The sequence below is a fragment of the Pseudonaja textilis genome, chromosome 2 (genome assembly GCF_049901715.1).
Source record: "Pseudonaja textilis isolate UNSWEBS1 chromosome 2, rPseTex1.2, whole genome shotgun sequence".
NCBI lineage: Eukaryota > Metazoa > Chordata > Lepidosauria > Squamata > Elapidae > Pseudonaja > Pseudonaja textilis.
The window spans coordinates 143,113,993-143,137,236 of NC_141991.1; the positions used below are offsets into that span (position 1 = coordinate 143,113,993).

Below are 23,244 nucleotides of genomic sequence, written 5' to 3' on the forward strand. Positions count from 1 at the left end.
TATTCCTCGCAAAGGAATGGGTGGGAATGCCTGTATTGTATAAGCATGGTACAGATGTTCATTCCATTCACAAAAGTTGCCTGTTTTATCCAGCTATATAGCATAAGAAAGGAACACAAATGTGTTCTTCAGATGCACTGGTGGTTGTGGGGAAAAATAGGATGATGTGTTAGTTATGATAGTTGTCCTGAATTATTTAAAAATAATAAAAGTTGGATTAAAAAAATACCAATATTCACCAGCATGTTGTTTTGAACTACAGAAGTTCTTTCAATTTAGTGAAACATTTGCCATTTTGTAAATACATTGAAGTCTTTCTGAGCTTGGTATTTCTTTCTGAATTTGGTGTTCTTTGAACTGAAACTGTTCTAATGAGGGCTTTCTAAATCCAGCAAAAAAAATAGCGCCCTATTCCAGATTATGGTAGTACTGTTCTCTTGGTCTGTTTTCAGGGTTTTCTTGTGTCTGCAGCATCACAGGATACAGTAATTGCTCAGAGCAGGTACACACAACCACAGGACCCCCTTTCCTGGACCATATCGCCAAACATGGGCAAAATATTTTTGTTGGTGGTTTATTATCCTAAAATTGAGTATGAAAATGCAGTATTGCAGGCTTATTCTGCCCACTGGCAGCAGTTTGATTCTCACCGGTTCAAGGTTGACTCAGTTTTCCATCCTTCCAAGGTCGCTAAAATGAGGACCCAGATTGTTGGGGACAATATGCTGACTCTGTAAACTGCTTAGAGAGGGCTGTAAAGTGGTATATAAGTCTATTGATGTACTTTCTTCACTGGAAAAGTTGGGATACAAGCAGAGCCTTGGAACTGTTCAGCACAGTCAAACATCAGTGCAGGAAATGTTTTATGACATTTGGTATTGTATCATAAATTGTTCATAGTAATGTTTATGTCATAAAACATTTTATAAAATTTGCCAAGTTTCTATTCCACGTAGGATTCCAGATTTTGGACACACACTGTAAGCTAGGTTATTTGACGTACCTTGGTTCAAAAATGGCTGCCCCCTGATGCACCAGTTCACCCAGTTAAAGGTTACGAGTGTTCTAGTAGTATATAAATAAGACACAATATCTATTAGACATATGTCATATTTTTAGACAATCTATGGAATTTAAGGGTGAACATTGAGTAGTTTGCCTCTTACAGGCTTCCCAATCTCATTCTAACCACTGCACCAACTTCAGAAGTTCCCTTATTTTTGAAGGCACTGAAGAATCTGGTGAGCAAATGAAAAGTGGCCCAAGAGGTCATGTATTTTCTAATTATTTATATTGTTATCATTAAACTTGGTGTGTAGAGCTTTGAATCTTCACCACTAGAAATCTAATTAGCCAATCCATCATTGCTATGACAGAGTTCCTAAGACAAAGCAAAACAAAATGAAAACTATTTTTTTTTTTTGGAAAAGAGGAATTCATACTAGATGTTTTGTTTTGATCCTTTACAAAGTACTAGTGACCTTCAAATGTTTGGGGATTACAGCTCTTTAAATTCCTAGCTACTGTGACGAATGGTATATTCTGATCAGTATCCGTAATAAAGATATATCTGACTGTATGACAAACAATCAGAATGTCCTCTTGCAAAACACACCACATTAGGGCAGGTGGTTATAGAAGCTGGTTACCAGTGACTTATGTTCCAGGACTAGATTTTTGAGGGTGAATGTGCTTTGAGAAAAGGAGACTGGGCAATTCCTAAATGTGTGGCATTATTTCCAAGTGACAGTGTGTTCCTGTCAGGCTTCTCCCTCCAATCGCATGCAGCATTCATAATTCTACTCCATATGTTCAAAGACCAGCACTACTTGCAGAAGAATAGCAAAGACCTTTGCCTCTGCTAGTTGCAGAAGACCACTAAAAACTCCAGTGCAAAAATTCCTGCCACTTAATCTGTTGCAAACAGTTTTGCATACTAGGTTGTTGTCATAAAATTAGGCTGCTGAAGCAGAGCTGATTTTGGGAGTGGTGGTGATTTTTTTGAATTGGAAACGGAGAGACCTGAATATTATCCCAGTTTATCCAGGGTTTCCCCCCCATATACACATTTACTTAACATATTTCATTTTTGGCAGAAAACAACCAAGGCTGCAATCAAACTTTTCAAGGAAATCTGTATTTACAAAGAAACAAAACTCTCAGACTTGTTTATCTAATCAGCACTTCTAATCAAGAGCCGCCTGAATGTCAAATATTGAACCAGGAAACCTGCTAAAATTCTCCTTTTGTGGTGATGACTGAGAATGGTTGTCCTTAAGCCAGACAGGTCTGGACAATTAGTAATGATGTCCCAGAAGATAATACAAAATATCCAAAAATAAAGGAAGTGTGTTATTTATAATGATTAACTATATTAATATATTTATGTGCAGCCCAAGGCAATTCCTCTTCACTCAGTGCAAGCCCAGGAAAGACAAAACCATGCTTTAAAGTTTAAACTGTTAGAAGAATTGCACAGTTCAGTCCTTTCCTAAAACTTTTCCCTGGTCCACAGTGTTTGCCAATCAAAGCTGCTTTCACTATTCCCCCAAAACTAAACTCTCACATTTGCTTTAGTCGTCTCGTTTCTGATTTAAAACACAACTTAAAAGAATGGGGTTTGTTATTTGTGGGCAAGTGGCATCTTCTGCAAGTCGGCATGCAGAAAATCGTTTGCAGAAGATCGTGAGTGGTAGCAGTGGGTCTTTCATAAAAGTAAAACAAATACATTTCCAAGTTTCTCTCACCATCAGAAATATGATTCTGAAAAAAACGTTTCTTGCATGTGGCTGCTCTTAAGTTGCAGCTTCGAGATGCTGCTGGAACTGACATCAGAATTCAATTAATTAGGTCTTCCTACAGCCTAATTAGTTTTTGTAGATGGGAAAAGTTTGATGATAAACCTTTGTCTGATGAGCCTGAATTCCATGGAGATTAATGTGAATAAGATCTGTGTAAATAGCCAAATGAAGTTCAAGACACAGAAGATTAATATTTTTTAAAAGCAAGTTGATTACCATATGTTAGAACAGCCTTTAGTTTAGGTTGACTTTTTAACCCCATAGGGAATGAATGCATTATACCATGTGAACTTGGGCGTGGGGGATGCCATGTTGAATGTTCAGTTGTGTAAGTCATTGGTGAGGAATCTACAGTCTCCCAAATGTTACTGAGCTGTTTCCCCACAGTCCTCACTGTTGGTCAGGTGATTGATGGGAGTTGAATGTCTATGGAGATTGTCAGTTATCCAGGTCATGGTGGTTTCAAAGGTGCCTTTTCAGGAAGTAACTGACTTTCTTCTTTTTCTTTGAAGACCTTTCGCTTGCTTCTTCAGCTCTGACTAGATGATGGGGAGTGGAAGGATTTACATTCCTTGCAGACACACAGCTGATCATCGGCATTCTTTTAGAGAGTGGTTGAGCCTACTTGGATGTTTATCTGTGTCCTCAGGGTCACCTGAGTAGTGCAAATGTGTGTGGAGCCTTCTTGGCTGCAGGAAGTTTTCTGCCTTGTATCCCTTCACTGTTGACGACAGGCACAGGCTATTGGGGATGAGTCTGTGTTGTCTGCATCTCAAACTGAAGTGCAATTTTTCTGGAAATCCGTTCATGCTCCAAACACCATTCGAAGGGTGTTCATCTCAAAGTGCATAGCTAAATGTCTATGGAGATTCTCAGTCATCCAGGTTATGGTTATCCCAAAGGTGCTTTTACAGGAGGCAACTGAACTTTCTTGTTTTTCTTTGAAGACATTTCATTTCTCATCCAACAAGCTTTTTCAGCTCTGCTTTTTTTCTGTTTTTCTGAACGGATTTCCAGAAAAATTGCAAACTACAGGAACTACTTGTGCTTCAGTTTGAGATGCAGACAACACAGACTCATCCGCAACAGCCTACGTTTGTCTTCAACAGTGAAGGGACACAGGGCAGAAAACATCCTGCAGCCAAGAAGGTTCCATACACATTTGCACTACTCAGTGACGCTGAGGACATACATAAACATTCAAGTGGCCTCAACAACCCTCTAAAAGAATGCAAATGACCAGCTGTCTGCATGGAATATAAATCCCTTCATTCCCCACCATCCAGTCAGAGCTGAAGAAGCTTCAGCCTTCAAAGAAAAACAAGAAAGTCCAGTTGTCTCTTGAAAAACCACCTTTGGGATGGTTGATGGGAATTGTTAGTCAGCAACACTGATAGCTGTGTGTCCCAATCTTGATATTAGGATTCATTCATGGCACAGTTTAATCATTCACTCTCCTCCAGCTAAATTTGGGAGTTACACCTTGAATGAAGTAAAATGCAGAGTGATCTCTTTCTATACAGAATTATAACATTATTCTCACTAAAATATCAACCCCAGAATTATTTGAGGAGCATCAAAGAATATACCTCAGCTGGTGACATCTAACTTTGGCTGATTTCAAAATCTAAACAGGGTTAGCTTTCATTAGTGCTTTGATGAAGAACCACCCAGAAATTTGAGGCTGAGAAGGTGAAAAAAAAATGAAATAAGAGAATAGTATCAAGAACACAGCATAGATGTAATCTCCCAAGAGTCAAGTTTGACTTAAGGGCATATTTGCTTTTCTTTTTCTTTGGTAAAGTGGAGATAGACCTATTGTGGGTTTGTAGTATAGGCGTACAAAATCTTTAATATATATCTAGGAGTAGGAAACTGATATCACAGTAAGAGGTACAATACTGTATTGCCATGATGGCGAACCTATGGCATGTGTGCCATAGATGGCATGCAGAGCCATTTGTGCTTGCACATGAGCTGCAGGCAGTCTTACCTCACCATGCATGCGTGCACCTCCCAGCTGATTTTTGGCCCATTTGAGGCCTTTTTTGGCCTCCCAGAGGCTTGAGGAAAGCCTTTGCAGGCCGAAAAATAGGCCCGTTCATCACTCCCGGTATTCCAGAAGTGATGAAATGGGCCCATTTTTCGCCTGCACAGGCTTTCCTCAAGCCTCTGAGAGGCTGAAAAAGGCCTCAAACGGGCCGAAAATCAGCTGGGAGGTGCAGTGCAGGTAAGGGGCGGGGGGATTGTGTGCGCATGCGCAGGGGGCGTGCGCATTGCCTTCTGGATGCTGGCATGTAAGCGTGCACACACAAGCGCACACACAATTTTTGGCACAGGAGCCCAAAAAGGTTAGCCACCACTGCTATATTGTATTCCATTGGTCATTGTCATTGTAAACCTTTACAAGTCATACCATTCTACTGTCCTAGTTTGTTTGTTTTTTAATTGGCAGAGTTTTTTTTTTCTCTGCATGGTGAACAATAATAATGCTGTAGCAGTACATTGTCAGAGTTACATGACCACATTCTGCTGCATATGTAAATGAATCTACGTAGAGTTTTAAAAATAGACATATTTGTAGCTGTTGATGCAGAGTATACCGCAATACGAGTGAAATAAAGTCTGTATTGTACAGTTAGTCCTCAACTTATGACCACAATTGGAATCAGAATTTCTGTCATAAACCAGTGTGATTGTAAATTGAGTCAGCATGTGACAGACCCAATTTTACAACCATTTTTTACCATGGTTCCTAAGGAAAATCCCTGCAGTTGTTAAGTGAGTTATGTGGCCATTAAGTGAACCAGAGTTCCCTAGTTGATTTTGTGGATAGAAAGGTTGCAAATTGCAGTCATGTGACTGCAAGATGCTGCAATTGTTAAATGTGAACTGGTTGCAAGTGCTGGATTTGCACTTATGTAACTGTGAGGGGTGATGTGATGATAGTACTGATCATTTTTTCCAAGGCTGTTGTAACCTTGAACCATCACTAAACAAACAGTTGTACAGACTTCCTTTTATAGAAAGTATATACTTTCTTGCTCACTCGTGTATGTATGTGTTGATGGTTGAGGAACAGATTTTGAGATATACAAGAAGACCTTTGGGCCTTGTCACTGTCAGATATAGTGTGGTGAAGTACTCAGACATGGATGGAGCCAGCAAGATAACTGCTGTATTGATGTGTTTTTAAAAGTGGTTTGAATTCTTCCCCACTTTTTGTTCTTCTATCATCTGGGGCCTGTGTTTATTATATACTCATGAGAACTAGAGTTACACACTAGATCAGACTTCAGTGCCAAGGCTAAAAACAAAGCCCAGGATTTGTGGAGGATAGATATCAAGGTGTAATCACCTGGTTATTGTGATAAATCGTGATTTAATCAACCATGATCTCCTGAATCATGCAAACAGATTTAGGCCAAGAAAAATACATACGGTTTCAGCATAGTGTGTCAATCCAACTTCTTTCTGTCTACTTCTTGCCCCCTATCCATATAGCACTTCGGAGCTGTGTTCCTTTGTTCCCCTTCCCATGTATGTCAAAGATTGTTGTGTTGCCAGTTTCTTTTTTCAAGTGGTGGACACCATGGCTTGAAATTATGAGATATTATGGGTGGGTGCTAAATTAATGAAATTATATTCAGTTGAAATAATTGAGGCTGATACCCACTGTTGTCATCCAGGCACAGGGGATTTGAATGCCCTCTATGAAGATCACTCTTGGTTATCTGTCCCTCTTGATCTTTTGCCTTACAAGCTGAGCTTGGCAAAACATCAGAAGTTGTGGTTTTTACATTTATTCTCCTTCCTTGACCTCTCTAAAACCAAGGGTCAAGGACTGGATCTGCTTATCAGAGCCCTAGGCTGACCAAATTACTTCTTCTGATAAAAGAGGGAAGGAATGCTGGTCTCACCTGAGACAAAGACCTATGGAGCTCCTGGTTGCTTCACTCTGCAATTTGTTTTGGAAGAGGATGGCCTGTTTACTCTTGTTTAATAGGGATTCTTCGGTAAACATGGTTGAAGAAACTACGGATTAGTGTGATGTACAAACAGTAATATAACTGTGACCCAGACAGATATATCAGTTATAAGATCTATGGGCCAGAAATGGGGAAGGGTGGACTATACTATAGATAAGAACACTTGTTAGTATGTGATTATTAGAACGTGAAGGAGTGCAGTTTAACATGACTTGTTGCTATGAGCTGGTTTCCTCGTTTTATTAGCAAAGGCTGTTGGGAACCGGGGCCATGCAAGCTGTGAGTAAGCATGGAAAGCTTTATTTGTGCATGTGTTGGATTACGGTAGGTTATGCACACGCAACCATCCCCTCCCTCCCTGCTACTGCCACCACTGCTGCCGCTGGTCTGTAGACCCAAAAAAGTTGGGGACAGCTGCTGTAGACCAATGGTGGACAACCCAAAGGCCACATGTGGCCTTTAGCCAAGGCTCCCCCTGATCATACTATCAAAACGGGATGACCTCTCATTGGATAACATTACTGCTGTATTTTCTGTATACATTTTCTGGTGGGGGTGCTGGTGACAATAGCTCTACATCCTAAAATTATCCCAAGCTAATAAGGGCTTCTCCTGCTCTTCCTTAACACAAAGTGACAAACTGAGGTGAAGGATGTCATCTTCACTCATAGCTTGTCTACTGTTCACTGCTTGTCTCATAATCTTGGGCTCTCAGATTGTCATATCTTTTTGACTCAAGGATGTTGGGCCTGGCAAGGAACATAGCTAATATAGGTAATTGGAAAAATTTGAGTAGAAGTTCCCAAGTTTTCCCACCTGGAGTTGGTTGGAGAAGATGCATTATGGAAATAGGGAGCACAAATTTATAAAATAGTCTCTTCTAACTGAAGTGAGCATTCATTTCTCTTTCCACCATTGTTAGTATTCAGCAAAATCAAATTGTCTTCCTCTGATCCTGAGCATTACCGTTAAAGGTATGGATTTATCAGAAAGATATCCTGCCTTTCTGTCAGGAACTGAAGGTCAAAAGTTACAAAACTATAATGTATCTGATGCTTAAGCCATTCAGTATTGCAATTTGCATCCTTAATGTTCAAGCTGTCTGTTCAAATTCCGCTCAAAATAGGATTGCTATTTATACATAGTTTTTGGATTGTGCTGAGTATTATTTATGCCAAAAATACATACTTAAAATTTAAAATATGCTTTATTTGCTTTATTGGATTTTTAATGACCGCGCAGGTCCACAGTTAGAGTTGGAATATTAGAAATATACAGAGACCAGGTTGTGGAAGGCAAACCTTGTGTATCATGATCTGAAGCGTCTGCTGAACTGAGCGACTGGAGGTTTTGGTTTCAATATCTCCTTTTTATCATTCAATGTATACAGCTGAAAAGCCTGTTTTACTGAAATGTTTACAAGTGACAGTGTCCTATACCAGCATAGAAAGACACTGTGCCTATAGTCCCAAATAAAGGATTTTTTTAAAAAAATAAAAAATGTGCAAAATGTTTGAATTCTCTTTTTTATATCTGCGATGTGTGAACTTGAATCAGAGGATGGTGAGCTTGAGCCATTTTGAATTTGAAATGTTTTGCACGCTCCTTGCAGCTACAGTTTTAACAACAGGAATAAATATGCGATCATGTTCATTTCCTTGCCGTGAGAAATTTCCCCCTGCTAATTGCTACTCAGTCAAGGTACAAGTTTGGGCCAGGCTGGTCTGTTGGCTACCTAGGCTGCAGTGGAGTATATAAATTCTTTTGTGAGTTTTTTTTCCCCCCTGTTTGCTGTTGTCTGCCTGCGGTAATGAAACATAGGGAGGCATTTGAATAAATCATTAGCCACTGTACGTGGTTGATGGGCTGTGCCTGTCTTGGTAGCTTGAAGCGTTTTGCAGAGTCTGCATGTAGGAAAGACAGTGAATACACAAGAGTATTAAATCGGGGGGGGGGAGTCATTTGTTCTGTTTATAAGCAGATGTAGCATTTTGAAAGTGCAATAAGTGGGTAATACTAGGGATGTCACAGCCACCTTGCAGCAAAATATGGCAATGAGGGCTTTTTGACTTGTCCAGGTTGTATGTAGGCCTTGATGCGAAGAAGGAAAGCTTATTCCATTTTTGATAAATGATGGCATTCAGCAGATCCAGTATCCGGTGCATCCTCACTGGGTTTGGATCTCATCTGTGAAAGTGCCTGGCTAGACGGGGCAGATTCCTTATTCGCTACCATTCCTTGTGCTTTAATTTCATAAAAGCTCCATCCAGACGTAGTTGAGAGCCAGAAAGCCTCCAAATTTTGTCTGTCATCAAACATAGCTTGTTCAGGCCTCAGATGACGTCAACCTTCTTTTCCTCAGTAATGCCACAAATGGGGACGGGAGGCTTTCTGCAGCTACTCACGCCCTTCAAATTACGTACTTAGCATCAATTATGCTAATTGTATTGTCAGCCCCAATGACCCAGGGCAGAATATTTTCCCAGATCCCAATTTGATGATAAGTATGACATTAAAAAGTCAGTCTTTTAAGAAAAAAAAGACCTATTTTCCCCTTCTCCCTGACATGTGCAGAAACTTCACCAAATGCTTTCCTCTTTGTTGGCTCGGAAGGGTGGACTTTTAAACCTACTGCTGTTGAAAAACCTTTCTCATCTGATCATTACCTTAGAAATCTTATTATTTGCTAAATAAACTCTGTGCCTGAGCTTCTGGAAGCTGCAGATTTGGCCTGCCCCTTGGGTCTCATTTGTCTAGGCCCAGTTCCACGCACAGAAGCTGGCTATACAACATTCTTCCTTGTTACCGGGCAGGTGACAAAGGACATAAGAGCTCTTTTTCCTTCCATGCTTCGCTACCATTCCAGGTCTCCACCTTGCCCTGCCTTCTGAGGAAGTGGCCTTTCCCTTTTTGTAGAGGCGGCCCTGTGTGTCATTCCACGTGAACGGAGACTACACCTTTGAGGCACGCATTATTTTTTCCTTCATCACTAAATAATTAGCTCTGAGAGCAGAAGCTTGGGGAAGGGTGGATGGCCAATCTGTTGATGTTTTCCAGTCCTGGCAGGTATCCCAGGAACTAGTTCTGTCCTCAGGCTGTTGACTATTTTATTGTTAGGTTGTTTTAGTTTTCTACGGTGTCCAGATGATGGTTCATACAAGCTGCCTTTGACATTATACCCTGATATCCAGTGGGGTTATCACATTTAGGTGCAAATATAAACAGTGTTGCTTATAGGTCGTCCCCCCCCTCAAAGGGAGTTGTGGTGAGATTGCCTCCTGGCAAGCTTTACTTGAATTTACCTTTCGGGAAGTATGTTTCTTCTTCAGTTCATTCTACCTCCTGTCATTTAATGATTTCATGCTATAAAAAGAGATTGCCTGTTGAGTCCTTGCTATAAAGCCACTCCAGCTAGGCTTGTTTTGGCTTCCTCAGTTCTTTCCTGTTGGAGGTCAGAGTGACTCTTAAGATCCTTCACTGGATTTGGGTGAAAAGGTTGGGGTGCTTTATGGGCAACATAGTGGAGAAATTCTCAGTTTCATTGGGTTTTGAATGACTTTCTTAGAGATAATGAAGGAGAGAATGTTTGGTGTTAAGCTTCAGTATGAGCTTTAAAACAAACAAAAAACTGGAAGAGGAACATTGTCTCGCTTTTGTGGAAGCCAGTATAAGGCCAAGGAATCTTGTTGATCAGAGAAAACACAGTGCAGGTAATCCTCAACTTACAAGAGTTTGTTTAGTGACCATTCAAAGTTAACAACAATGCTGAAAAATGTGACTTGTGACCATTTTTCACACATGCCACCATTGCAGCATCCCTGTGGTCACATGATCCAAAATAGGATGCTTGGCAAATGACTCATATTTATGATGGGTTGTAGTGTCCGGGGGTCATGTGATCTCCTTTTGTGACTTTCTGAGCAAGCAAAGTCAATGGGGAAGCCAGATTCACTTAACAACCAGATTACTAACTTAACTGCAGTGATTGACATAACGGTGGCAAGAAAGGTCGTAAAAGGAGGCAAAATTCACTTCAAATTTCTCAGCAACATAAATTTGGGGCTTTGTGGTGGTTGTAAGTTGAGGACTACTTGTAGACAAAAGTGTGAACAGCTAAGAAGAGCCTCTCTGACCAAGAAGAGTAAGATCTGCTATTTCTGCCATCCACCTGGCTTGTTCAAGCAAGACTCACCATAAGATTTGGTGTGTATGTGTGTGTGTAAAGGCTGATTGTGTTCCTGGATTTTCAGGTGTTCTTTTTTGGGGGTGGGGGTGGGTGGGAAGATACAACAAAATATTTGTTAAATCATACCAAAGGCCACTTAGGCAATGTGCTCTGTTCCCACAGATGCTAGGTAACCAGATGCTTTTAGGAACCCTTTTAATGTCATACAAGTTTAAATAGGGCTCCCTCTCTTTCCTTCAGGGAACAGTTATTGAGATAGAGACTTCTTCTGTACTGGAGGCAGGGGTGGGATTCTACCAGTTCTCTCCTATTCACTAGAACTGGTTGTTAACATTCTAAGCAGTTTGGAGAACCAGTTGTTAGCAGAAATTACTGGCCTAATCCTGAAAGGAAGGCAGGAAGGAAACATTCTGGTGTTGCTTACAGAAACTGCCTCTCCATTAACTTTTATTACATTCTTGACAGGACTAGACTTCCTGTCTCAGGAATGTCTCTGGAGTTTTTTTCCCCCTCCTTTGCTGGTACTTTGCTTGTGTGGAGTTACAATGGCACTGAAAAAAGTGACTTATGACCATTTTTCACACTTACGACTGTTGCAGCATCCCCACAGTCATGAGAGGCCAGGGGAGGAGATGCATACCTTGATGTGAGTGATACTGAGTTGGCCACACCCAGCCAATAACATGATCACCAAGCCATGTCCACCCAGTCATATGACCACCAAGCCATGCCTACCACCTAAGCCACGCCCACAGAACCGGTTGTTAAAAAAATTGAATCCCACCCCTGACTGGAGGTAATAGTTACTATCAGTCGTATTCTTTACGAAGCTATCTAATCCCCAGTGTAGATAGCTGTACAGTGGGGAATTTCATAGTGTCACTGTGTAGGATGTTTGTTGCGCTCTGCCCTAGTTTAATTTGATAAACAGCATGCTCTTGGTTTTGTGAGCAATTCCCTTGCCATTCATATCTGCACTGACCTTCGGTATGCAGAAACAGATTTTATTTTATTCTTCCATCTCCTTAAACATTAAAAACCATATGTTTATTTGTATCACTACATGGCAACAGTGCTGGGGATTTATGGCGGTTGAGGCTTCTGTAGTTTCTGGCAGTGATCGGCTGTCGTGCTTTATTTTCACAGAAGAGCTGGTCAAAACCTAGAAGGGGAATGAGCAGGTAGACCTAGGGATGGAAGAATGGAAAAAGGAGGAGTCCAACTAAGGTGAAACCAGGGAAGCCAAGGTATACAGGTTGTGGACTAGGAAATGGTGGTTGAGATATCTCCATAGGAGTGAATAGAACGGAGAAAAACATGGAAGATGAATCTGAAAAGATACAGAGCAGTTTTGGTACCTTTGGTCAAGCTGGATGGAGCTGTTGAAACCCTAGGTTGCTTTATCTTGATCTGTTCAATCTGGGAATCAAATAAACTAAGAGATTTGATGCTGGTTTGAAATCTCTAGTCAAATCATTTGCTGCAATCTTCCGGATGTTAGACTTGTACAGATGTATTCTATGTATTATCTAAAAATATTGTTTAAAAATCATATGTCGATAAGATACGAAAGTCTCTTAAGAGCTATCCTTGAATTTTGGAGGAACTTTGATGAGTCACTTTACTGGTTTTTTTTTTAATGCACTTTAATTGATGGCATTCAATTTGAAGTTTTTACCAGCCACAATTTGGCCAAGAATCTGAGCTGCAGTCTAATGCTGCGTTAGTTTTGATACATCTGACATATTCTATACCAAATAAAATTGCTTGTTTAACACACTGGATAACAGTTTCCTCATTCCCGTACCTTCAGCAGTGACTCCAGCCCCTTCCCCATCATGGATCGGATGAAGAAGATCAAGAGGCAGCTGTCCATGACGCTGCGGGGGAGCCGAACTGTAGAGAAAAACCTCAATGAACCCATTAATATAGAGGAAAACAACAGTAGCGATAATGGTGAGTTCCCTCCTCGATCTTCACCTCCTAGGAGAGAGAATGGATAGCAGATCTTTTTTTTTAACTGATCTACTTACAATCACTTTTCTTGGCTGTACCCTTAACAGAACATTACGCTAAAAAGCCCACAAAGGAGAGCGGCTATAGCAGCAAGATCATAGGATGCTTGGCAAAGCTTCTTTAAGCCCTTTTATTAATTCAGTTGAAGGTATCAGACTTTGCTGCCTGTCTAAACTTCTGACATGAAACTTTTTATGCACTGGCAAATGGACCCAGAAGATTTTCTAATGTAAGCCTTATTAAATAGTTGGAGTTATAGATATTAAATAGCCAGATAGAGAGGATTTATAGGGATGGGACTAGTCTTTTAGATAATCAAGTCTCCAGGCATTCAGAAATTAAGATAGCATCTGGAATTAGGACTGAAAGCTTCTGGACAACCGGGAGATGGCACAAAACCGAAGGAATGTTTTCTGATCTCCTGGCCTTGTTCAAACTCTGGGCAGGAGCTCACTGTACTCATTGAAGCTTTTGGACTGTCTTTGGAGAGAGGCCCCATTACAGGTCCCGCAGCAGGCTGAGTAACGGTGTGCAAAGGAGTCAAGAATGCATTTTGGGGTGGGACATCCAGGACAGAATGTGATGGTTGCCCTTTGTAATGAAAATATTTTTGATAAAGCACATTTCCACTGCTAAAGTTTATACAGCTTGCATTCACATATTCTCCCCTCTCTCTCCCCTCCCCACACTCACACGCACTCACGTGGAAGTGTCATGGCAGTTTATTAAGGCCAGCAAGTTGCAAACCTGCGTAGAATCCCACAGGGTACAAAATACTTTTTAAAAAAGACCAAAAAAAAACCACCCAGTACATTTGTCAGGCTGATTTTTAACTTTTTTGGGGGAGGGGTGGTGGTGGTGGTGGTGGTCATATTTTCAGCTTGAAGGATGGGAACTGAAACAGGAGACATCTGGCTGCGAAATATTCATGTCCTCACCTTTAACTTCCTTACCAGAAAAACAGCTCGGAGGCAATTTGGGGACTGCTTTCAAACTAACATTTGGAAATTTAACATGCGATTCTTTTGCTTCCCAGAGGCCTTCCACTTCTACCATTGAACATTCCCCAACCCCCCCTCCCCCAATTCTAAAAAATGGACAAATTCTTGAAGCCCTCTGGAAGATAAGGAGGCAGAATTGTGGCTCCTAACTTCTTGAACACTGCCAAACCCTGGCTTAAGTGGGGCTGTTCTGTGTTAAAAAGACATAAATGTGCTCCCATTCTGTAGAATCTGCACATTCTACAGAGTTTTAGCAACTTCCTTTGCAAATGGTCAGAAAATTCCTTGCAACCTGGAGGCCCTTTTACCCAGCTGTGAAACTAGTTTTTTTTACAGAACCGAGCTGCCTAGGCTACAGTAACAGACAACTTTGGAGCTGTGAAAAATGATGGTAATAGGGGTGAAAGGGAAAAGGATGCATCCTGTTTCTTTCTCTCTATGCCAGCATGAGGACCTATTTTCACCATCCTAAACTCATATAGAGCAGAAAATAAAGGACATGTTGGATGGATATGGAACAGCGTAGAAAGTAGTTCTGAGTCCGATCCTGAGCATTAGTGCAGGTGAAATCAGAATGCATGACTTAAGATGTTTCTGTTGACTAAAAAAAATAGCCATAGGCATGTTTCCAGGCCAATAGACATCTGGAAATTTGTTGTGGACTACTCAACCCATCTTGCCTTTGTTGGGTCAGGGCTACCGGTGTAATAGTGAGGACTGAAATATTGACCTTTCACTTTTAAGAACGTAGCTGAGATGCTGTAGAATTAGCTAAGCTCATGAAAAGCTACGCCGGAAGACATGTTTTGTGAGTTGAAACAGTGCAGCAAACCAACATTACTCATTGTTATACTATAAAAATTCCAATCGCAAATATATTTGAGGGGTGGGGTGAGGTCTCCAGTTATTAAAACGGTAGGGAAGGCTGTCTCACTCTGGTAAGTCCTGTCTCTCCGTTATATACCCAATCCTGCCCCTTGGCCGAGGGCTGTCTTTTGAGTTTGATTTCTATTCTACTTTGATTTGTGTTTTGTTTTTCCTTCCTTCCTTCATATTTCTCTTTTTTTTTCCCTCTTTTTTTCCCATCTTTCTGTTTATATTGGCCTCCCTTCTTCTGTGGCGGCATCAATCCCTTTGCTTGTGTGGTGGCCACTGTCTGTCCCCCCATGCCTTCGGTTCTTTGCTGTGGGCTGTTTGCTCAACCTCTTCTTTTCCTTCCCCGACCCCTCCTTTCGTGCACCTGTCTTTTCCATATCACTCCCTTTGGATGTTGCTTGGGGTTCCCTTTTGTCTCCACTTTACCCTCCCTCCCTCTGTTTATACTACCACTTTTTTTTGTGTGGTGGGTGGAGATGGATATTCTTCCTCTGGTGGTCCATTTTCTGGGATCCCACTTTCCTTCTCCCTCTGTTGCTGCTACTTCTGCTTCTCGTTGGTGTTTCCCCTCCTACCACTCCCTTTCTCTCCTTTTGCTGATGTTCTGTTCTTCACTCTCCGGACACCACATTTCCCGGCCACCTGTGTCCCCCTCCATTTTTCCTGCATCTTCCATATCCTTCCCTCCCATCTGTCTATCTGTGGGCTTTCCTCCTCCCCTCCTTCTCCTGCCCCCCCCCCCCAGGCCCCACAGTGAAGAGTGTGCATCCCAGCACCTCCCGCAGCGTTCACGCCTTCCTGCACCACTACGCAGGCTCCTTCCGCAGGCCCCGTCTGGCCGTCAGCCGCAGTCTGAGCTCTCACCTCGGCCGTACCACCCGATTAGGTGACTATCGCACCTCCCACTGTGCTGCCAGTAAGGGCTCCCCATTGTGGGTTGAAGCCACGAGTCAAGCCAGTCTGACTTCAAGAGAGGCTTTTTGGAGTCCCTGTTAACTTATTTAGGCACCTGAGCATCTTGTGTCAAGCTGGGGTACATCGATTCCTTGAGTAAGAGGTCTGGGGAACCCAGAGTCTTGAATTTCTGCTCCAGGATGTGGTTGGTAAGGAAGCTGGAGTCTCAGATTACTGGGTCTCACTCGAAGAGAAATTAATCTTGGTCTTATTCAGTGCATCATACTGAATCTGAGAGTTTTATTCTGGCTGGTCTCACTCACTATGCTAATGCATAGTATGATTTGTTAGCCCAATAGGTGAAACTTGTATTCAGTTGTCTCTAAAGCTAAAGGTGGAATTTTTTTCAGTAATTATGGTTCAAAATCCTGGCTTAGCATAATGTGTGAACCTGGTCATGTCACTTTTACTTTTTATTAATTATTTTTCCTGGGCTATTCTAAATGCCCTCTACATGTCTAGGTTATGCCAAGCACATCCTCTGTATAAGATGATTTTGAGCAGAAATTGATTAGCACAATCTTCTGTGAAAGATAAAAGATTGAGGCACTTTAGCAATAAAGTGGGAATCTTTTCATAAGACCACCCTGATGTTGCTTTTTAGATCAAGGTTGTCAAACTTGAGGCCTGCGGGCCAGATGCGTCATACACTGGCCAGTCACACGCCCAGTTTAGCGAAGGGAAAAAGTTGCCATACATCACATGACGCGAGTTTGACACTCTTGCTCCAGAGAGTGCTGAGCAGCTGGACCAGTGGCCTGACTCAATATAAAGTGATTTGCTGTCCTTTTAAATCAGCCTTTCCCAACCAGATAACTTCCAGAGGTATTGAGTTATAATTAATTCAGTTTAATTTACTGGGATTTGAAGCTTCCTGATTCCAAAAAAGACTCTTGGCTTATGACATATAACAATGGCTATGGAGTCTGGGAATTTGGGGAGTTAAAAGCATTAGGTCAGAAATACTGTTTTGTACTCTTGAGAGTATCACTGACATGAATTCAACATATAGCTATTTTAAAATACATTGAAGCAGACCTCAAGGTTCATGTTGTCTTTAAAAAGATGCACAGAATCAGCGAGCCAGTGTAATCCCATTCCCAGAGCAATTTTCCTGAATCTGGTGCTCTTTGGATATGCTGGACTACACTATCCAGCGTCTAATGCAGTTTCGGGAAGACAGATGAGTGATACTATCATTTTCTGAGGGCAACATGTTGAGGAAGGCTGGCTCACAGTAGTATATACTTTGATTGCTACATATTAAAATGTTATACTGAACATTTAGAGGATTTTTTTACATTCGATTGTGGAACCAACATAATTATAAGTAATGCAGCTAGTCAAATTATGTTAGAAGAAGTAGTTAATAAATTGGGGGATAATTGGGTGTTTATTTATATTTGATGATTTTAATGTTTTTATGCTGAAAACAGCCTAGAGTCACTTTGAAATGAGATGGGTGGCAAATAAATTTAACGAAGAAACAAAGTGGACAGAAGGAAATCAGAACATGTTATCCCATTCTCTGATCTTGCTTATACCCCTATAACTGAGTAAGTCAACTGAGTAGGTTATAGAACTTGATCCTGCTAATAAAGGACAATTACATGGAAGAGAGAAAGTGTAATGAAGGCTCTTACATGTTGTGGTAGCTTTTTATATGCAGGGAACCCCTTAAAATTGTGATCAGTCTAAAAAAGTGAAGTCCAGTCCATCATCTGTAGCAAAGGTCTTCAAACTTGGCAAGTTTAAGACTTGTGGACTTCAACTCCCAGAATTCATCCTCCAGTCATGTTAGCTCAGGAATTCTGGGAATTAAAGTCCACAGGTCTTAAACTTGCCAAGTTTGAAGACCCCTGATCTATAGCCATGTAGTCTTACTATTTTGGGGGGAGGTACTCCTGGTGGCAGCATGTCTAAATCTTCTGGAGAGATGGAATTGAGATTGCCAAAATACATATATTGTATTATCAGTGTTGGGTTGCTATTGTGGAACATTCATGAAATGGTTTCAGACTGAAAGAAGAGTATTTATTTAAAACATTTACACTTTTACATAAAACATTATGCTTAGGGGTTGACAGTAGCCACTTCCCAACTAGTGCCCGCCAATAGTAATGGGATTGCAGTTCTCAGAGACTTCAGTAAGCATAGCCCCATGGCCTGGGAATGATGGGAGTTCTAGTTCCAACCCATTGGGCTGATCCGTTGCTTCCTTCTACAGCCCAGCTTTACAAATATTGGAGGGAATGGGGTGAGTCCCCTCTGCCCACCGTGTCTTCATCCGCATTTCTCCTTGATGCAGAAATTGTTCACGAGGACCTCAAAATGGGTTCGGATGGTGAGAGTGATCAGGCATCAGGAACATCATCAGATGAGGTGCAGTCTCCCGTCCGAGTGCGTATGCGGAACAACCCAGCGCGCAAGATTTCCACTGAGGTATGTGGGTGCTGGCTGGTGATGATGGAGAGACAGCTTAAGGTGGGAACAAAGAGTTCTCTGTCTCACATTAATAATGGGCTGTTTTTGCATGGAGAGATGTGAAAGGAATAAAGATGTCTGCCTTCTCAAGTTACATGCTCATTTTTTACTCCCCAAAGTTAGCTACAGTGATTAGGGAAGGCAAAGTCTACCCCAAGTTACCTCAGATAAAAGTAAGACAAACATTTGATAAATGCACGGGTTTTGCACAGAATTCCTTGCATTGCATGCCGGACTAAATTAAATGGGGGTTGATTTGATTTCTTAGTGGTTTATTTATGTCTACTCTTTGTTAACCCAGATACTGAGTTTAACATATTGTGAGTCTAATCGCTTAGTAAAATTTGACTTTTTTTGTATTCCTATATATGGGTTTGTGAGATTGCACAGGAAATTGTTACCAAGATTTCTAAATTGGCCCCAAATGTCCTGGAGAATCCAAAAGTTATTGATGCTTTTGTCAAGGACTTACTTAGATTTTTTTTCTTTGCTTAGATTCCATGCTGGTTAAAAGAGAGGTTGTGATTTATTTATTTTTTTGTAGTGCAGGAGAAACTGGAGACTCTGCCTTCTTCACTTCTAGCCTGGGCATTTATTTATTTATTTATTTTAATTTAATTCATATTGCCGCCTATTCGCCCATGGCGACTTGAGGCGGTTTACACAATGCAAAAGCATATTTAAAACAAAACATAAAAATAAAAAAACAATAAAAACTAACGAAAAATTTCCTTTTACTATCTGTCAGTCCACCCAGGCTTCTAATTTTGGGAGGCTTTTAATAAAAAAGCTGACTTAATTTTTCTTTGCTTCCCAGGATATTAACAAGCGCCTGTCACTCCCAGCTGACATCCGTCTGCCTGAAGGCTACCTGGAGAAACTGACCCTCAACAGTCCTCTCTTTGACAAGCCCTTGAGCAGGCGGTTACGCAGAGTCTCTTTGGTAAATAGGAATCACCTGTCTCCCTTTTCTAGTTCTCAGTGTTCCCCCTTCACTGGTGCGGGACCAGTACTAAGTACTGCAGGTCAGCAACTGCTGCTGTTGCTGACTCTCTAAGCACCCCAGACTGAAAAGGGAAGATCCATTACACTTTGTTCCTTGGTTCTTTTTCATTTAGTCGGAGATTGGCTTTGGGAAGCTGGAGACATACGTGAAGTTGGACAAATTGGGAGAGGTGAGTGTTGTGAACTGGCCTTTTTCAGACTGGTCAAAGGTAAGAAGTGGATTTTAGTTCACTTGAGAAATGGTGGTTCTTTGTTTTAACATGCATTGGGTTGTATAGGAGTCCATGGTGGTTTCAGCTCCAATCTTTTTATGCTCGTGTTTGGTTTTGGATCTTGCCAGTCCCTTAATGGTGGAGAACAGAATCCTATAGTGGGTGATTTTCTTACCATCTCTAGTATCCATGAGCAAACCATTCATTGCAAGAAGAAAGCCCACCTCCCAGGCTTCAATCTTCCTCTGTGTTCTGATTTTGGACATGGCTTCTAACTGCACTATTATTTTTACTGTTCTTGTATAGTACATGAGCAAATTGTCTGGCCTATATATTCTATTTTATCTTTTATTCTAATATTTTTTCTAGTTCCTACCATCTTGGTAGCCACCTTTAGGACTTGATTTGCCCAGGGGAGTCAAATGTAGTCAGAACCCTGTATTTGGAAGTCCTTGAACAGAGAATTCCCTTCCTTTCCCTTGCCCCAAGAAAGAAGCACCTGTACTTGTAATTTATATTTCACAGCTAATATCCAGAGCTCCAGTTTTACCCCATTTCATCTTTGAGGGTTTGTTGAATGGCTTGTTAATGACCTACTTCAGGGCTTTAAAAAGATAAATAAAGAAAAGCATTAACTGTTTTGAACCTATAAAATCAGGGACAAAATATCCCCATCTATTCCTGGTCAGAGACACTCCTGTCCTGATAAAACTAGATTGGTTACAGGTGTCTTTCTACTAGTATATGCGCCTAGTGCTATGCCTCATTTATTGTTATCGAAACAAGCCTGGGAGGGGCTTGCAAATCCAAGTACCAGACTCCCATATTTGCTGCAAATTGGACATATAGTTATCACTGTGGCTGTGAAGAGTATAAATGTGATGTCTTTGGTACTCTCTGAGCTTGGCTGTTTGCTTGCAGATATTTCATTACCTGAGTAGGTAACATCATCAGCGTCAGTGAGTGTGGGATTTGCTCTCTGTTTATACATACTGTAGTAACTTATTCGGCCAGTGTTGGTGGGCATGCGGTTTTCTCACCAAAGAAAGAGGAAATTCCACACTCATTGACACTGATGATGTTACCTAGTCGGGTCATAAAACAACTAAGCTCAGAGAACAGCGAGGACTCCACAGTTCAACCCTGAGTTATATGTATTTTCTTCCGCCGGAAGAGTAGAAATGTCACTGCCACTAGTGAATTGGTAACAAAGAAGTTGGGTGAACAGTCAATAAAGGAGGGATTGTTCTCATTGAAACGTCAAGTTTGTCCGATCAGTACAACTTCGGAGATAGTTTTTCCTATTTTAGGGAAGTTTAAGCCTGGGAAGATAGGAATTACGTAGAGAAGGAACCTCGGGGTGGGATGAGGATGAGAAAAGGAATGAGAGACAAAGAGGTCACATTGAAATAATTCTCATGTTGAAGCTGCAGTTTTGAATCTTAAGCGTGGGGTGAAATGCAAAAGCTGAAGGATGGGCTGGTGCTTATAGAAGATGACAGGATATTTATTCCTCAGAAATTATTAGCAAACACTTGGAATAATACAATAAAATAGAAAATGTATAAAAGCATCATTAAGAGAAGAAGTTGAATATAAAAATTGAATATGTAACCATGGTCATATTTGTATATCAATGTGGAAGCCTGTATTCACGCTGCTCACTAAAAAGAGATGTTTTTAAAATATGGAAAACTGAAATAAAACTTGTTTTAAGAAATTATTTAATCACATTTGTACACCAGCCATCTCAGTGCCTTAAGAGACTCTGGCCAGTTTACAAGTACCATGTTAACTTAAATTTTGCCTCTTCCACATCAGGGAACCTATGCCACTGTCTACAAGGGAAAGAGTAAGCTCACGGACAACTTAGTGGCTTTGAAGGAGATCCGTCTTGAGCATGAAGAGGGTGCCCCTTGCACAGCTATTCGGGAAGGTATAAACCTGTAGCCACTTCTTCCAGGGCTTTCAAAGAACTCTTGCATTATTTTGTCTTTTTAACAGAAACTGTGGGAAGATATTATTTGAAAGAAAAGAATCCTGAAAACTGGTTGGCTTGATAGTGAATTGCCCTGCTTATAAGCTGCCTTGAGAACTCCATGTAGTAGCTATCAAGTAATGGGAGGTTATAAGAACGTTTAGACTTTGAAAGCAAAGAAAAGCATAGCATTCGTCTGAGGCAAACAGCCATAACTCTACATAGAGGAGTCATTTACCAAACGTTTAGTTCAGCCTTTCCTAATCCCATATTCTTCAGATACGGTCCTGCTGGCATGGAGCAATTTAGAGCATGTCAAAGCAGGGAAGGCTGCAGTAGATGGGCATTGAACATGACCAAAAAAAAACAAAAACCCATAGTAAGAAATGCAGTGGGATTCAGTCAAGGTCTGGATGAGTTAGATGTATAGAGAGACGGATCTGCAAGTGACATTTTCATTTTAACCATCTACAAACCACAAGGGCTGAATGAAAAATAATGAGCATTGGGAGTTGCTATCAGATGGCAATACAGGTAGCCCTCAACTTACGACCACAATTGAGCCCAAAATTTCTGTGGTTAAGTGAGACATTTGTTAAGTGAGTTTTTGTCCCATTTTACAACCTTTCTTGCTGCAGTTATTAAGTGAATCACTGAAGTTGTTATGTTAGTAACCCGGTTGTTAAGTGAACCTGGCTTCCCCATTGACTACTTGTTAGAAGATCACAAAAATGGATTTTTATGACTTTAGGACATGGCAACAGTCATAAATATGTCATAAATATGATCCAAAAGCATCTGAATTTTGATTACATAATTGTGGGGCTGCTGCAAAGGCCATAACTGTGAAAAATGGTCGTAAGTTCCTTTTTTCAGTGCCGTTACAACTTTGAATGGTCACTAAACGGACTATTATAAGTCAAGGGACTGCCTGTATTGATAGTCCTCAACTTATAACAGTTTACTTGTTGGCCATTTGAAGTTACAATGGTTCTAAAAAAAAGTGACTTATGACCAATTTTCACACTTACGACCATTGCAGTATCCCCATGGTCAGGTGATCAGAATTCAGGTACCTGGCAACTGACTCATACTTATGACAGTTGCAGTGCCCCAGGATCATGTGATCACCTTTTGCAACCTTGTGACAAGCAAAGTCAATGGGGAAACCAGATTCACTTAACAAACTGTGTTACTAATTTAAGAACTGCAGTGATTCACTTAACAAATGTGGCAAGAAAAGCCGTAAAGTGGGGCAAAACTCACTTAACAAATTTCTCACTTATCAACATAACTGTTGGGCTCAGTTGTGGTCATAAGTTGAGGACTACCCATATTAGAAGCTCTGGTGTGTCTGTTCTTTCATTTCATTGGAGGAAAGTTGCTGTGAAGAAAGGCTGGGTTGGTGTTTGTGAACTAGAAACCTACAGTCAGTATTCGCTTGAAACAATGTGTTGAACTGTACTTTTTTTAAAAAAAGATTTTTTTATTTATTTTTAGACAAACATACACAAACAAGACATAAAACATAAAACCATCTTCCAATTACATACATACAGTGTGTCAGTTACAATTTTTTTGTGCATCCTCTCCCTAGTCCTCACTTACAATTGTTTATATAAATTCTCATATTATCAATCTAATGTATATGCATACATTATTATCATTGTTAATCATTTATTTGACTAAACTATTATTCCCTCATTTTATACGAGATATTCAAAATTTTAAATTAATTTATA

General features: G+C 40.8%; 1 protein-coding gene across 11 annotated transcripts in view; it reads left to right on the top strand.

Annotated features, from left to right (window-relative positions):
- The window catches only part of CDK16 (cyclin dependent kinase 16), a 66,326-nt gene that overhangs the window by 22,361 nt on the left and 20,721 nt on the right, over nucleotides 1-23,244 (top strand). For 3 of the 11 annotated variants that reach the window (XM_087925585.1, XM_087925587.1, XM_026711335.2), the window contains 6 exons: nucleotides 12,790-12,932; nucleotides 15,615-15,755; nucleotides 18,132-18,265; nucleotides 19,125-19,250; nucleotides 19,426-19,482; nucleotides 21,346-21,460. In XM_087925585.1, the coding sequence (XP_087781711.1) occupies nucleotides 12,815-12,932; nucleotides 15,615-15,755; nucleotides 18,132-18,265; nucleotides 19,125-19,250; nucleotides 19,426-19,482; nucleotides 21,346-21,460 (691 nt within the window). In that variant the 5' untranslated portion in view covers nucleotides 12,790-12,814. Of the gene's footprint in view, nucleotides 1-12,789; nucleotides 12,933-15,614; nucleotides 15,756-18,050; nucleotides 18,266-19,124; nucleotides 19,251-19,425; nucleotides 19,483-21,345; nucleotides 21,461-23,244 lie in introns of all 11 variants that reach the window. The other 8 variants (XM_026711336.2, XM_087925593.1, XM_087925592.1 and 5 more) reach the window with 4 other exon arrangements.